Raw genomic sequence first — 17,663 nt, 5'->3', positions numbered from 1 at the left:
ACGGAGACATCTATTTGACGTCTGCATTTACATCTGCAAGATGTATTTTTAGAGTGTTTCCTCATCTGTAATACGTATATAGGACGTTTCCTATCAGATGTCAAATAGACGTTTAGAAAATGTCTTTAAAATGTTATGATTAAGAATGTATGTAAAACTGACATCTTACAGACGTCTGGCAGATGTTTGTACACAGTACATCTTTAACAGACTTCTTGCGCACGTAGGCTACGTGTGCTATCCGGGGTAGGCTACAATAAGACGAGATGCGCACCTATTGCATTATGCCTAGCTATATGTGCGTTTAAAATGTCTCCTCATTCAAGAATGCAGAGCTTCTGAAGGGAGGGTGGGTGGGTGGGGGGATGTGGGGCGCAGTTATACTGTGGGTGGACCGATATTATCACGGCAGTGCGTGTCCACATCGCAGCCGACCCATACCTACGTGGTTCGTCCCAGCGCTTCCGTTTTCCAGCGTAACGCGCAGGGTTTGACCATTAGAGAAACAGACAGAGAGAGGGACGGATAAAGAAAGAGAGCGAGGGAGGAGGTGATCGTGCTTCTTTTCTCGAGGAATACTAGATAGAGCCTACTAAAGGAAAGAAGAAGAAGGGCTGCTGTGCTCTGAAGGCTTGTGAACTGGTGCAAGTCCATCATTACCACATGAAGAACGATTCGCATTTTTAATCGATATACTCACGTGGACGCTTGCTGGTTGAAGATTCTTGCCTCAGCGAGGAAATCCATGGGTTCACAGAGCAGAATCTCCTGAGCTACACAGTTGGAATATATTTGACATTCAAAGGGAAGTTCGCTATCAATCCGAGAATATTTGAACTCATACGAGCGTTTTGTACCGTTTCAGGGATTTGTAAAACTCTGTCTTGCATCGGAATTTAAGGTAATGTCAGTTTCTTCGGGTTCATTTGAGTCTGATTCATTTAGAGTTGTTGCACTACAGGCCATCGCTACAGACATTTCCTACAGCATAAACCATCGGCATACAGATGTGTAAACTATAACTGCGACATCTGTGACACATAGAATGGTCCAGCTGTAGCTGTAATTGTAGTAACATCGCGGAATATTATTTATCAAACACTTGCACTGGGGTTTTGTGTCAAAGAAAGTTCTAATAGAGGCCCGTGCGCTGTTTTTATTCGTGTCTTGGATAGGAGCATGAAGGAAAAGAGTAAGAATTTAAATAGGCTATCTATATGTTCATGCATTTGCGTTGTGTATCTTTATATTAATGTGTATATGTAATGCATGTGTTTTGTCTTGACCTGCATAATTTATATGAGTAGACATTTCAAAATTATAAGCACTGCACTGTTTTTTAGGACCATATCGAAGTGTATTAATGAATAATGTTTCGAAACCAGCGGATATTTCTGTAGATATTTTAAATAATATCGTATGTTTTTGGAAGTATATTTCGTTTGTTGTTTAAAGTTATCACAAAAGGGTTAGAGTTAAGGTAAGAATTTATGGTATTACAATCAAGGACGTACTTATTAAAGTGGTGCAAAATAGTCTGAAGGTAACTGAACACCTGAAATGCTTGTTTGAAAAAAAAAAAAGTTATTTCTTCTTCTTCTTCTATTATTCAGGCCTCGCGGTCGCAGTAGTAGTTCACAGGCCCCTCTGACATGGCGGACAGCGAAGACACCTTTCGGCCCCAAAACTCTCCCAGTGACACCGAATCAAAAGATTTACAAAACAATAGTAAATCAGACAAGCAGAATGGAGCCGTTAGCAAATCTCCATCATCACAGACAACATACATTCAACAGGTAACAACTACTGTCATTCTTGTGTGTGTGTGTGTGTGTGTGTGTGTGTGTGTGTGTGTGTGTGTGTGTGTGTGTGTGTGTGTGTGTGTGTGTGTGTGTGGCTACTTAACCAAAACTTTTAAGATCAAATTTGTACCCAGAAGTGAGTCAAATCTTTCTCTTAAATCCTCCTTTTGGGGAAGTCCTTATTTGTAAAACGATTTAAAAATATATGGTAAATATAAAGTAAAATCGCAGAAAGGTTTCTGTGTTAGGGTGTGTATTATAGTATTTATACCTAGCTATATATAAAAACAATATAAGAATGTGGAATGTCCAGATTTGGACAGCTAAGTAAGAGATGCGCTAGTGGCAGATCTGAGTCAAGTTGATCAGCCGCTGACTTAAGAAAATGAATAAAACTGTGCAGTAATTTCATCACTTACTGTTGTTCAGAGGGTAATCAACGCAAAACATAACTTACAGAGGCTACACGAGAGCTATCGAAGAGCATTCAAATCTGGATTGACAGAATGAGATAAATACTAATATAATATAAATACGAATATCTAACTAAATATTGCAACTCCAATGTCGTATACACGAACGTGTGAACGCACTTATAAAAAACTGGCTCCGTGTAGATGTAGAAATAGTTGACAGTAAATAGTTCACGTAGGCCTATTCTGTTTTAAAAAAATCTAATCTTTTTGTATTCTATCTGTTTTCTTTTTATTTCTTATATTATTTTAAAAGCCCTTGCTATGTGTACTGCGTTAAGCTAACTGAGACTTGTTTTTGTTGATTTTGATTGCTTCCATTGTCCTCATTTGTAAGTCGCTTTGGATAAGATATGCTAAATGACTATATATATATATATATATATATATATATATATATATATATATATATGTGTATATATATATATATATATATATATATGCTGTTATTCCATGATGATTCTACAAATATTCGTTAACTTAAAGCAATTCAATTGTGTGTTTGAGTTATAGCTTAGGCTACTCAAGGATTCAAATTAAGTGAAACTAACAGGCTTATGTAGCTTAGTCCTACTAACTTAAAGTTTTATTAACTTAATCGTGCAGTTTATTAATAAACACGAATTCTGCGTTTACAATGATTAACTCTAGGCCAGCATTTTTTCTATACTTATAGATGAACAACTTTTTCTCTCTCTCTCTCTGCTCCACATGAATTTTAAAGACATTTTGAGTGGCAGCACCGTCGTTATTAATGTTTGAAAAGCTGCAGTGCATCTGCATTCGTTACGTTCATTCTCCATGTCTGCATCTGTCTGTTTAAAAGGGAATGGAAGGGATAAAAGTTTACTTACACGAACGAGAGTTGTGGACAAAGTTTCATGAAGTGGGAACTGAAATGATCATCACCAAAGCAGGGAGGTAAGACACAAATGTTTACAAATGTTTCGAAAATGCATTGCATATGTAGTTTTCGGATAACCTATATAAAAATAAAAAAATGCACACAAAGTACAATTACGAATTTATCATTACAATCGTTATAATACTTATTCGTCATTATAAATGATTCTATTCTTTTATACATTCTTCCTACTGCAATGGACATACATTTAGATTTTAATATAATTTTTCCATTTAGATTTTTAACGGCACAGTGTGGTTTGCTTGGGGCTATGGATTAACATTAAATTCAGGTTTCTACACAACTATAATAGTGATTTCTCAGTGGTTTATTTAGATGTATTTCACCATTTTAACTTTGTATTATTTCTTATATACGTAGGCTATTATTTACACTTTGTATTACTTGTTTTTATTAAGAATGTGTTTTGAAAGTTCGAGATTACAACATTTTGCAATGTTAGCAGTAAGCTAATTCCAGTAAATCAGTAGGCCTAAGCATTAGTTTGACTCCATAATTTATGATGAGTTTTTATGCGAATTATTACTGGAGCTGGGAATATTAATCATTTGGATTCTTGATGCAGATTTTTCCAATATTGTTACAGTTATGCACCAAACTTAGATCTCACTTTAAAACTTTAAGAGCATTTGTTTATTAGCATCGCATACTAACAGCATTGTCTCTGAAATGTAGAATTAACAAGGTTTGTTAGTCTGTTTTAAGGTTACTAATTGTTTATAAGATAGCAGCAATCTGGTGGTTTAGATCTGCGGTATATGTTATTCTTCTCTGTTAGCTGAGAAGTGTTAGAAAATATTGAACACTGAAGTTAGTATTTCAGCAAGCGTGTAGTCCTCTTTCATTAACAATCAGATGCGGGATGAAAAATGAAATCAGTGGGCATGAACTCCTTACTGCGACTTTTTTGTTTAGGATCAGTGTGAGATGATAAAATATCGAGAAATACCGAGATCATCGCTGGAAATTATTTTGATGGTTATATTTATAATTGCCTCAATGAGTCTGTATGCATGATAGCAAATTGTCTTGCAGTTCTTGTCATTTATTATTCATAATAGTCACATCGCGGCAGCTTTCAAAAACTGATTTTCTCTCTGCACACACTGCTGGACAATGTGGCTTTTGTACTGATATCGTTTCCTCGTCAGTTTAGTGGAAAAAAAAAAACTTATTCTCTACCTTATAGGTCTGGAATAAGAATTCTTGAAAAAATCGCCACAAGCCTGAACATGCCACTGCGTTTTTTTTTTGTTTTGTTTTTTTTTTGTTTTTTTTTTGCATATAAATACGTGGATTTCTTAAAGTGAACACATTACAATATATGTAGCTGACCCACTGAAAGCGAATCGATTTTATTGCTCAAATATATTCACACTTTCCTAGTTTTATTCACTCAATATACCATTGTTTTTGTTTCTTGTTTTTATATTTCCTCTTATAATCAATGCCCAAGGTAAAATGAATATGAATCAGATTTAGCATTTTTAGCATTCATGGAGCTAGTAAAGCTACTAGCTACTGAAAGTGTATTCAACCCGCCCGTTTAATAACTTATTTTGTGGAGTATCAAAAAAATGGTCTCCATGAGCACGCTTCAGAATAAATATTATACGCTGGTTTAAAATGATCGATTTAGGCTATGTGTATTTTAAATGAATATAATATGTTTTCTCCTGTAACAAATCTACAATGAAGTTGAAAAATAAAAGTATATTAGTAGTAGTAGTAGTAGTAGTAGTAGTAGTAGTATGTCATCATAATTTAATAAAAGCTTAAACACATCTTGTAGGCAACCCGTGCTGTAATATTTTCCCATTTTTATCCATAGGCGGATGTTCCCAAGCTTCAAAGTGAAGGTCACCGGGTTGAACCCAAAAACCAAATACATTCTGCTGATGGATGTTGTGCCAGCGGACGACCACCGCTATAAATTCGCCGATAACAAATGGTTCGTCAGTCAATTGTTTTATTAAGAGTCAAAGTTACTAATGCAGGTTATTTATTTGCCAGTTTTATTTCTAACATTTTTTTTTTTTTTTTTTTTTTTTTTACTGAAGTAGATGGCTTCTGGAAGATTTTCAAAGTCATTTAAAGCAAACGTTTAAAGTTTTCAACTGTCCATAGCCACCTTTTATTACTAAAGAGAACATTCTCAAATGTTCCTGACAAGACCTGTCAGATTATCAAGATGGTGCAACACATTCATATTAGTCAAATAAGTCAATTAGGATCATTCATTCTCATTATTAATCCTTAAAGATTAAGTGTAGTGCTGAGGGACACAGACTAAGTAAAGAAGGCAATGTGACCATTAAAATATTCCTTAATGGTAATGCAAATTAGTTTTTATATTTCAGTTTAAACAATTTAAACTTTAAAATGTTTAAATTAAGGATGAGAAAAAATAACCTTTGCATTGCTGTACAGACAATTCCATCTGCTGGACAGAACTGCTGCACTGCTTGTTTTATATTCCTTTTTTAGGGTCAGTGGTTTTAAATTGTTGAGGTTATTGAGGGAGGATGTCCACAAGCCAATATCCCTGATAATTACCCATTCAGTGCAAGCTCTGGAACTAATGGCCCTCTTGATTAACCATCATCTTAGCCATTGACCAAATAAACTGGTCTTTCAAAGACATTATGTACAATACACAAGTCAGTGATGCATGATGAATGGGAGGTAGTAGGCTGGATCACATTTCGATTGCAATAAAGGAAACATGTTGAGGGAACAAAACATCTTTTAGTTTTAATGAAATTATCCTTGTAATAATTAATGCATGGACAAATAAACCGAATCTCAAACCTGTCAAAGTGACTTCCCTAATACAGCAGAGAGTAATATCACTGATCACATAACAGAAAAAGATAAAAGTAATATCAAACATTTCATGTATTATAGTCTACAGCACTGAGGGAAGTCAATGTGTATTTACAGTGAAGTAAACGTATGAATAAATAAAGACTAAATTGTGTTTAAAATGCTGTATTTTGCACTACAACTCAGGTCTGTGACAGGGAAAGCAGAACCTGCGATGCCGGGAAGGCTGTACGTCCATCCAGATTCACCAGCAACTGGAGCGCACTGGATGCGGCAACTGGTGTCTTTCCAAAAGCTTAAATTAACAAACAACCACCTTGATCCCTTCGGACATGTGAGTGAATAACTGATTCATGCATTTGCTTTGAAACTTTTTGTTTGAATAAACAAATATATTACTGATAAAATCACCACATGTTGGATTGAAGCTATTTCATATCAGCACAAAAAACACAGACATGACAGCAGAGAAAGAGGATTTGAGTTTTAAAGGGTCACACATGTCGATCTGATCAGGTATTATGGGTGAATTGTATCGAGGCTTTAGATCAGGAAATCCACCCTTGAAGAGGTGCTACTTACAAAAGCCAGAACAGTGTAATAACCAAAACACACATCTTAAATCCGGTAATGATAATTGTGACAACAGAAACACGGGCAGACAGTCTCAGATGTGGAAACACTAAATTCAGATTATAAATTTACTCTCTGTAAACTAGAGAGGAACCGATTAATTTAATATGTGTAGCATCCACTTTCAGCCTAATGCACAGTAAACTAATATAGAGGAGTTTTTGCTATTGGTGAAAGAAAGCCCAGCCCAAGCTGAGCAGTTACAATTCAAAAGTTGCTCAGCTCAAAGTTTTAACAGAGCATGAGGTTTAACATTTCCCAGATTTCTGGACAAGCCAGATCACCTTAAGCGTCAGATTAGAAAATGGAGTATTGTGTCTGTATCTGAACAGATAATGCTCCGATGTCTCATATTCATATCTGTGACTGCAAGCAGTTTGCTGTTTAGTTCTGATCACAAGGTTGAAGTCGATCAGGCTTGTTTTCCTGCCAAACCTCAGCTGGTAGAATGAAATAGGAGCCCAACTGGAATGTGAGCCGAGTTGTAAATTTCTGTCCAGAATGCATTTTTGATTGGTTGCAGTGGTTCTTGGCATGCCCCCTTTTGTGCTGAAATAGTGCCCTGGGATTTATAAATGAAGTACGGCTTCTCAACCAAAATAACAATCTATCGGTTTGTTGTTCCAGGTGGTTGAAATCATTTCAGACCTATTTATAATTACTAGTCTCAGAAACAGGGCTGAACATGCTATAAGAACTTGTTAGGCAATACATAAAACAAGCCAATAGTTCAGAACTCTGTCTTAATTAGACTCCAATGATGAGATAAAGATGTTTGAAAGAAACTCAGAATAATTCCCATGTGGATGACTTACAAAGCATGCACACAGTAAAACCAATAGCGAGGATGAGAACACAGTTTGAATTTTCCAAGTTAAAGACTTTTTTAGATGGAAGCAAACTACAGCTTTGGCTTTGATCATTTCAGTACCATTCATTAAGCGTTCATAGGCCTACACATTCTTTGCTTCTTGCAAACCAGAAATATTTGAGTCAAAATGGCGGAGTTTGGATAACTGTGCTTCAAACTGTTTATATTTAATGACAGAGTGTGATGAGTGATGGACATAGGTATACAAAGGCTGTTAATCTGCCGCATTTCAGAGTCCCTGTGATGTCGGCAACATGAAAGAGTGGGGCAACATTCATGGCCCTCAGTGATCGCTCACTATCATTAAAAACTATCATACAGTGTAGGGGCAAATGGAGAAATGGGACAACAGGGCACCCCCAGAACAGACAAATGCTGCACTCCCAGTGGGTGGTCCCACAAAAAAAAAAAAAAACTTTTCTCATGTCCATACAGTTCTCCAAATATTCTTATATGTCCCTCTCAGCTTTTCGCCAAAACTGTGTGGTTGCAATTCTTGTTTAATCCAAGTAGGCCAACAGTGTGTGTGGCTACATGCCAGATACTTCACAAAACTGTGAATTATTTCATTTTGATATCACAGATATTAAAGCAATGCATTTTGTATTTTACCTTCAACAATAAATCATCTTGTCGATCTTGAGCAAAAGCAATATTCTCCGCTGAGAGCAATGTTTAAAGTTTACAGCGAGTCCTGCTTTCCCAGTCTCAGTGTTGTGTTGAGCCAAGAGCCACTTGGAGGAGTGGACTGATGCCACTGATCAAAGGAGAAATGCTGAAGTTGTTTGGAGAATGCATGTGAGGGGAAAGCATGAAAATGGAAAATAGGAATGCGTGTGCGTGTGTGTGTGTGTGTGTGTGTGTGTGTGTGTGTGTGTGTGTGTGTGTGTGTGTGTGTGTGTGTGTGTAAACTTGGCATGCTAATCCAGAATGCAAAGTTTAGACAAAATCCACTTAGAGTAGCCCACATTACACACACACACACACATACACACACATTTGACTTGGAGGACAGATAGGACCCACAGCGCCAACAAGAACTTGGGCAAAAGTCATTGAAATAATATTCTTCTTAAGATCCATACTCAAGACAAGTGACCACTGCAAAACAGCTACTACAGATGGACATTTTTCAGCACTGTAAAAATTTTGTTTGGTAGACAGATGTAGCTTTTAAATTTCATTTGTTAAATAGCATTTGACAGGAAGTTTTAGAGATGGACAAACCCGTTTTGCATCTATTAAAACATGCAAAAGGAGACATTGTTTAGCAAAGTGTCTGTAGAAATCCGAGATTACAATTGGGCTTGTCAACGGAAACCGGGTTTAAAGTTTAAGTGTGGATAGATGGACCGCAATAGCGCTAATTGTTGAAAGGGGGAAAGTGTTTAAAAACGCAGCTGATAGCAAGAAGCAAAACGTTCAGACAGTTCATAACATAATAAGCGATGCTATTTCGCAATCATACTAATCAAGCATGGTGTGATCATTTTATATAAAATGTCTAGTATATTTACTGTATGTAATCGAAAAAGATCAGCTGAATAATGTACACGTGGATGCAAGGTGTTTGCTTTACAGGGTCGGTCATGTTTGCGCTATTTTCTATTTTCAGATTATCCTGAATTCCATGCATAAATATCAACCGAGGATCCACATCGTAAAGGCAGACGAAAATAACGGATTTGGATCCAAAAACACCGCTTTCTGCACTCATGTGTTCCCAGAAACGGCTTTCATTGCAGTCACATCTTACCAAAACCATAAGGTAAGACGATAGACGGGATAAAATGAGTGACGAGAATTTTAGGTTATGTGTTGTGATTATTTTTAACATTATAATATATATATATATATATATATATATATATATATTATAATATATATATATATATATATATATATATATATATATATATATATATATATATATAATTTTCTACGAAATTATAGAATTAGCATATGCTCATCTGTTTTAGGAAAGTGACGAAAATTAATCTTATAATTCCTGGTTGATAGAATGATTCTAATCCAATTACTCGTAAAACCATGGCAACAGCTTGATTTCATAGCCTTAGGACTACGCAGATTTGCAGGAAAAAAATTATTTGTGTAGCTAGCAAAAATATTTTTAGCCTACTAATTGTAACTGTTAGTAGCTAATTCCTCTGATACGAATTTATAATATTCATTAATGAAACGAGCATTTATAAATCTATTTATTTACTTTACCTGTGGATTTTTCCTCTCTGAATTCAGAAAAGGGATCGCTTCAAAAGCCGGTTAAGTGATTTTCTTTAAAGCGTAGCTCGTCTTGCATCTATTGAAAGTCTGTCTGTATTACAGTTAATAATGTAACGCGTTAACTGTTAGACATACAAATCAGCGTGAATCACTATCACATAGTTTACTTAGAAGAAGAAAAAAGAATAAAAGATGTCCGAAATGTTTATATGGCTACTAAGCACTATGAAAACGAAATGTTACACTAATCATGATTTATTTAGTCAGCTGTTATATTTCTCAGAATATTTAAAATTTCGGTAATTGGTTAAGTCTAGTTCCAACCATGATATTTCTACTTCGTCATTCTAAGCTCGTTTGATTGAACATGATATAACAGTGGGAAAAAGTCGTTTGTAAAAGAACTAAATACAGATATGACTGAACGCCTAAACATTATGCACAGTGTTTCCTTAATAAATGATTAGATTATTTGCTCATAAATAAATGTCATATAGGCATGTCTGTGTTTTTGTCACACTTGTTGCACTTTTGGATGGACAGTTGTTAACGTAACTTTTGTCCAATTAAAAACTCGTTTTACGCTGTAGTCAAATAGCTGAAAGTGCGTATCATATTTGCAAATAAGAATATGATAAAGATGGACACGTCGTTTCGGGTGAGTCAAACACTCACCTGGATAACAGATTTGTGTAATAATTGATTCGACTGATGTGAGAAACAACATCGAACTGCTCACATTAAGCAGATTTTATTTTAGACCACTTTTATTTACCACTATTTATTCATTGAATGCAATTAGAGTAAAACACCAGGACGGTGAAAGATTTGTTTGGCTTATCGATGCTTTTTAAATAGATCGCCGAGATGAAGTTCACACTTTGTTGTTTTTTCGACCTTGCTTTTAACACAAAAAGAAAAATGTTGGTTTTTAATTAACGGACATGGTGAAGTCTATTAATTATTTACACTGCTTGATTTTTACATTTTTTTCCGCTTATTACTTTTACTTTTACCAATCAGGTTACCCTTATCTCACCACGAGCAACATTTACAAAAGGTAAAACAATTTACGACAGCATAAGACACATCTTATTTCTTGTATATTATTTCTCATACATATATATATATATAACCTGCTGCTGTAACGCACGGTTCTTTTTTTCCAAGATTCAATAAACCCGCACTTCAGTTAGTATAATTCAATTGATTAGTCAAAAGGAAAGAAAAAAGAAAAAAAAACCCGGGAGCAATAAAGAGAATAATAAGAAGAAGATAGATATAAACTGTATAAATATAAAGACGAAAACAACAGGTAACTGTAGTGACCAAACAACTTGAAAGAATTCGCATCTACCAAAGCGCCTCCAAGTCAGGTCAACCTTCGAAAAAGACATTTTGAAAAATATCAGTTTGCACTTTTAAAAGCGGCATCAAATTGTCATACAAAACCTCAAAAACTCATTCTCGGAAGTCTGCCAATCACATGCGTTTATGAGAACTCAAAGGTGCGTCCCAACATGTCCATTTATATATATATATATATTTTTTTTTTTTTATTTTTTTTTTTTACAAGGTCTCATCTCAAGTGAGAGCCAAAGTAGTGTCAAAGATCAGGTCCTGTAAGGAAACACACCACAACAGCCAAAAATAAAAGCCTTGCAGATACAGTGAGTCTCATTAAAGGACTCACTCCCTAAACTCACCTCAAACCCGCCAAAAGTCTATCAGTACACTAGCATCTTGTCAAATCGCTTTTGTACTTGGGATTAACCTTATATACAAATGTTTGAAAACTGTATTTTTTTTGTACACTTCGTTCCATTTTAAAGAATTTTTTTATTTTATGAAAACTGTTTTCAATAACATATTTTACTCACTTTGAAAGATTTAAAGATTAATGCAAATTTTATCACTGTACAATCTATTGGATACAAATATGACTAGACGTTATTATAAATAACTAAAAAAGTTATCATTAAGAAAAAGAATGTCTGTCGTTTTAAATGCATAAACGCTATTTACAAAAGACAAAATATTTTACGATGACCTCTAACATTTTATATTAGATCTCACTGATGACAGGATTGACCACTAAGATAATTTGTCAGTTTTCACACAGCGCTCATTTATAGACATTGTGCAATAAAAGATTCTATTAGATATGGTTTCAAAGACAAGACTAAAGTGATTGTTCCAGTGGCTTCCCGCATTAACAGAAACTTACAAAGCAATCAGTCGGTCAGTGCAGAACAGTGGTCAGTGCAAATTCATGAATTCATTACTGCAAACGGTAAAAAGGCGGGAATAGTCAATCATCTATACATGATCTTTTGAATTTTCTTTTACTCTGGCAAGATGCATCATTTAGAAATAAAACAATGTCTTGTGGGCTCTAAGATGTCAAGTCATGTTCTCATGTCATTAATAACAAGATATCTGGAGTTCAAATCAGGTTAAGAATCTCATTGTTTGTTTTAAGTGAAAGTAGAGACTAAAGCAGTATTTAAACAGTGGATACAGGTGCTGAAGACCAAACACTGAACAAAGGTGACACTAGTGTGTTGGCTGTTTTACAGATCACCCAGCTGAAGATCGAGAACAATCCCTTTGCAAAGGGCTTTCGTGGAAGTGACGATATGGAGCTGCATCGCATGTCAAGAATGCAGAGGTGAGTCTGTGAAGAGTGGCATTTACATGAGCGAGTGCTTGCATAGAGTTAATTATAGTGATAAACAAACCTATCAGCCATCCTAACAGCTCAGGTTAGGAGCACCCTCTTTATATAGGTGTCCTACACATAGCCACTCTGAATATACTCACAGCAGGCCTGACAGGTAACTTGACCAGCGTCGTCTAATGAGCAGTTAGATTAAAACTAAACAAGGCAGTGTTGATCAATGCACACACACTCACCCAGCACAGATACAAACCAGAGACAGCTGCTTTCACAAAGGCAGTGCTCTTGACTGAGGGGACACTTGTTATTTGAGTGTTCCTCTTAAAAAACGTTCACTGTCGGAGTTGCTGACTCTCATCTGACTGGCCCTACAACCATGGCAATATCTCTTTTTCATCTCTGTGTAGATCCAGAACAGTTGTGATATAGTTGGTCCAGTGGAGGCAAAGACCACATGGCTCGTGTTCTTATTTTCTCCAGATGACTGCATATAGAGTGTGGAAAAACACATTTTCAAAGCAGAAAATCTGGTCGTATGGGCCACAGCAGCCAACACAGGCGTTGTCCACTCCAAAATGACAGACTTCATGATACACTAGGAAAAAATGGCAATGCTTTTTCCATGCCATAGTTAACTTTGTCTGTTGTTACTTTTAAACAAGCAGAGAAAGAATTGACTAATGTCTCCCATGAGAGCCTTCTATTGAGTTTCCAGATAATGACCTGAAGACTTTTAGACCCAACTAATGCCTGTACGATTCTCCTACTGAATCGTTTACACAGCACTGCAATTAACATGACTTTATGCATTCAGCATAAGGTTTATTCCAAAGGTGGTGTACACGCAAGGAAACCACTATTCATTAACAAGAAAAGAGTAATACATCATAAAACTACAGAGTGAAGCTCCACCATGGTGCTCTGTAGAAGTCAAAGGTCCTGACATCCTATCTGTCCTCCACTGTCAAACACTGAGACGAAGCAGGTCTGGTCTTAGTTAAACTCGGGCCAACTGAAAACCAGGTCAGTGGTTCAAAAGAAATAGTGTAGGAATTAAAGCAAAGTGCCTCTTACAACTTTCATTGATTAATTGGCATGGAAAAGCCCCCGTTGCAGACTGATGGTGAAGAGATTATTCTGGCGCAACGGTGTGCGTCGATGGTGGATGTGGTTAGTTACCAATGGAATTGTTTCAAGATCCCTGACTGAAAGACAGAATGTAAATGTATGCCATGAAATGGCTCATGAAATCCGTTCTGTTCCCTAAAGCACCAAGGAGTATCCGGTGGTCCCTCGCAGTACTGTACGTCAGCGGGTTGGCACCAGCCAGAGTCCGTTCGGCAGTGATGTCCAAGGTCTTTCTACTCCTAGCGGCATGAGCTCTCAGTACTCCTGTGAGAACGGGGTCACGAGCACATCCCAGGATTTGGTTCCTCAGTCGAGCTCTTACCCTCTTCCCCATGAACACAGCCAAGACTATCACTGCATTAAGAGGAAAGGTGGGTCCATCATGTCACTTGACATTTTACTTTTAGTGTTAATTATCAGTTGGGATATTTCTAGATCAGTGGTTCTCAACCATACTCCTGGAGCCTACATGTTTCCTTAATCAAACACACCTGATTCAGGTCATCAGCTCATTAGTACAGACTCCAGAACCTGAAATGGGTGTGTCAAGCGAAGGAGACATGCAAAATGTGTAGTGTTGGGCTCCAGGCATGTGGATGAGAACCACTGCTCTAGATGGTACTGAGTTCATTTACATTCCATTTTATCTGTGCAGTTGAGGACGACTGTCACACAGGAGAGCACTCGTACAAGAAGACCTACGTGGAAAGCTCATCCAGTGAGGACGATCACTACTATCGACCTGTAAGCTACACTCAGTCTCTGGGTCTTAACGGCGCTCCCTACAGGGCCGAGTCTGGCCAGCGGCAAGCATGCATGTATGCCAGCTCATCGCAATCCACTGAGCCCATGCCCAGCCTGGAAGACATCAGCTGCAACACCTGGGCGGGCGTCTCACCTTACGGCGGCTGCTCAGTGACGACCATGCAGCAGATGGAGCGACTGCCCTACCAGCACTTCTCAGCTCACTTCACCTCAGGAACCCTCGTGTCCAGATTGAGCGGCGTCGCAGGCCATGCCTCACCACAGCTGGGAGACACCCATGCAATGTACCAGGGCTCCATGTCCCATCAGTCGCTGGGCCGCCAATGCAGTCCGAGTGCAGGAATTCAGTCGCCAACTGGCAGCCTGCAGGGCAACGAGTACTTGTACACTCATAGTATACCCCGCACCCTGTCCCCGCACCAGTACCACACGGTGCACAGCGTAAGCATTATGCCTGACTGGAATGAGAGCAGCTAACTGGATCCTCTCAAGCAGCATAAGAGGAGGAGAGGCGCTTTTCTGCATATTTATATTTTTTTATATCTATGCTGCCTTTGAGAGCTTGCGGCATAGACAACTTCTGTCATAAACAGTTTGAGGCTAGTTCAACTGGCTGAGGCAGCAATCAATGTCTCAGTGTTTGAGAAGGACAGTAAAATGAGACATGGATTTCCATGATACAGACTGTATATCAGGGACAAAGAACTATTCCCTTTCAATGCAAAGACAAATGCACAAGGATTGCAACAGATTTATTGACAAACCTTTTATTAAAAAAAGAAAAGGATGACAAAGTAATTGAAGAACCCAGTCCAGTTTTATAGTACTTTTTCTTTTCATTATTTGAGTTGTTTTTAACTTTGTACTTTGAAAGTATGAGGCAATATATTATAGAACAAATGTTTGGGATCTTAGGCTTGATGGTTTCTTTAAACCTATATGGGAATCTGGTCAGTGAGCACCATTTGTCTCTCAAATCACAGCAGATCGGTTTAAGTGCTGATTTTTAGCTAGTCAAGACTAACACATTTTGGTGGTGCAGACTTTGTTCAGGGATGCATTACAAGTTTTTCCCACTTAAATCAGTTTTCACTAATTATTTATGCATCTTTATGTCTCTGAACTACCAGTAGGTCTATGATACATTTGATACAAAATACAAATAATTGGATAAATGAGCACTTTTTACAAAAATGTTAGCTGGAAATTGTGTGGCACAGCACACAATACAAATTAACAGTACAACAGACTGATAGTTTAATAGTACTTATAAGCTAGTTATCATCAGGGCCATACTGGCCCCAGTGTCTCTTTTAGTACACAGATGAGTAACATCTTTCTCAGAGCACCAATCACAGAGTGAATAACTCAAAAATGCTTTAGAGTTATTCTAGAACATCTAAGATACAATATCGCATCAAACTTTGGTTGGATCTTTATTTTTGGACACTTGTAGTAAGCAGATTTTTCCTGTTAATAATATTTATTTTTCTTGTATTTTAAAACTTTGTTACTTTACCTTAAAGGCCATTTGCTAGGTTGACTATTTTCATTACTTTGAGTTTGTTAGTCAGACTTTCTTTTTAGATAAAAAAGAGAGGGAGGGAAATGCTGAATTTTTTTTTGAATGCCTACAAATAACTGTCAAAAACATACAAACATGAATTATGTGTACATACAACAAAATGTACATAGAAAACAGAATAAATGTAAAATATTCTTCCTTGAATTCTGAGTTTATTTAATGCAAATCTACTGACTGACGGGGGAAGTCGTGGCCTAGTGGTTAGAGAGTTTGACTCCTAACCCTAAGGTTGTTGGTTCGAGTCTCGGGCCGGCAAAACAACTACGGAGGTGCCCTTGAGCAAGATACTGAACCCCCAACTGCTCCCCGGGCGCCGCAGCATAAATGGCTGCCCACTGCTCCAGGTGTGTGTTCGCACTGTGTGTGTGTTCACTGCTGTGTGTGTGCACTTTTGATGGGTTAAATGCAGAGCACGAATTCTGAGTATTGGTCACCATACTTGGCTGTATGTCACATCACTTTTAAATCCATGCCATGATACAATGCAGTACCATAAGCCTATTAACACTTGACTCCATGAATAGCCTTAATGGATTTGAGTAATGAATTTTCAGACTTGGTGGAGCTGAAGATTGCTGAAGTGATAGAAGACCATTTAAACAACTAACCTTAACTATTACAACAAAACAAACATCATAGTGTTATCCTAGAAGTTAAAGCACATCCATTCAAAAACGACAATCTTTTTCGCTGTTGAGCCTATTTGAGTGCTTCGTTTTGTAATCTATTTGGTTGAGGAATGTCTTGTATTTTTATCAGATATTAATGATGGTCTTGACAAATTAGCAGTTGTTTAGAAAATCCTTTGGATTAAAGGGGGTTTAACCAACAATTACATCCTTTGCAAGGCCTATCTCTAAATCTTTAAAATGTCACCCTTAAAAAAACCTGTCCATTCTGAGCCAAAATGGAGTTAACCATTGACCTCTAGTGGCAGTCAGTGGATCGCTGAACTGATAATTAAAAAAAAAACTGGAAAAGCTGATTAAAAAAAAACAACAACAAAAAACTCATCTGTAAAAAGACACATGCATTCAGGGCAAAAAGACAAATGTGTGCTTGTTTTGATTTTATAAAACAGTAGGATTAAGCTAAAAGGATAGAGTGTAAAAAATAAAAAAATTCTGGGACCAGACCTGCCTCACTGAAAAACTGATTAAAAACAAAAATCCAAAAGAACAATCCTACACAATTTTTTTTCAATACTTTTTTTTTTTTTTTTTTTTTAGCATTGATTCCACACAAATCAAACACTAGATTTTCGGTAACACATTACAATAAGGTTTTATATGTTAACATTAGTTAACCACATTAGTTAATATGAACTAATAATGAACAATACTTTTACAGCATTTATCATTACAGTCAATGTTAATTTCAACATTTACAAATAAAATTGCATTAAATACAAATATAAATCGACAGTTTTATTTTTTAACATTAATACTGTGAACTAATATGAACAATTACATTTTTACTAACACTATCAAAGATCAATAAATCCTTAAAAAATGTATTGCTCATTGTTAGTTCATGTTAGCTTATGCATTACCTAATGTTAACAAATGGAAACTTATTTTAAAGTATTCCCAGTTTTTCTTTTGACCGTAGTGATTCAAGAATTCCAAACAATGATTGCGCATATGAAGTTTATTGGTGAGTAATGTACAGAATCACAGCTCTCACAACTGTTTATTAGTGTTTTTCAGTCGCTTGCCTCTCTCTCATTCA

The 17,663-nt window shown here is 36.7% G+C and overlaps 1 protein-coding gene across 2 annotated transcripts; it reads left to right on the top strand.

Moving 5' to 3' along the window:
• Positions 1–410: 410 nt before the first annotated feature.
• LOC109107218 (T-box transcription factor TBX5-A-like) lies at positions 411–16,218 on the top strand. Of its 2 annotated transcripts, XM_042715853.1 has the most exons (9): positions 411–901; positions 1,614–1,796; positions 3,102–3,196; positions 5,032–5,151; positions 6,213–6,360; positions 9,146–9,298; positions 12,354–12,445; positions 13,724–13,953; positions 14,238–16,216. In XM_042715853.1, the coding sequence occupies exons 2-9, from the start codon at positions 1,653–1,655 to the stop codon at positions 14,822–14,824; spliced, it is 1,569 nt and encodes a 522-aa protein (XP_042571787.1). In that variant the 5' UTR covers positions 411–901; positions 1,614–1,652; the 3' UTR covers positions 14,825–16,216. The 2 variants fall into 2 exon arrangements, with proteins under 2 accessions (XP_042571787.1, XP_042571794.1); XM_042715860.1 differs by lacking the exons at positions 411–901; positions 3,102–3,196 and having other exon boundaries at positions 1,615–1,796; positions 14,238–16,218.
• The last annotated feature ends 1,445 nt before the right edge of the window (positions 16,219–17,663 follow it).

This window comes from Cyprinus carpio, chromosome A3, assembly GCF_018340385.1.
Source record: "Cyprinus carpio isolate SPL01 chromosome A3, ASM1834038v1, whole genome shotgun sequence".
Lineage (NCBI taxonomy): Eukaryota > Metazoa > Chordata > Actinopteri > Cypriniformes > Cyprinidae > Cyprinus > Cyprinus carpio.
Note: the sequence above shows the minus strand (reverse complement) of the source record. Positions and strands in the feature narration are given on the sequence as shown.

Excerpts from the sequence above, each read along its gene's own strand:
- LOC109107218 (XM_042715853.1), top strand. The coding sequence starts at position 1,653 with ATGGCGGACAGCGAAGACACCTTTCGGCCCCAAAACTCTCCCAGTGAC. Across the intron at positions 6,361-9,145 it reads ACCTTGATCCCTTCGGACAT|ATTATCCTGAATTCCATGCA; the intron begins GTGAGTGAATAA and ends TTCTATTTTCAG. Across the intron at positions 13,954-14,237 it reads TCACTGCATTAAGAGGAAAG|TTGAGGACGACTGTCACACA; the intron begins GTGGGTCCATCA and ends TTATCTGTGCAG.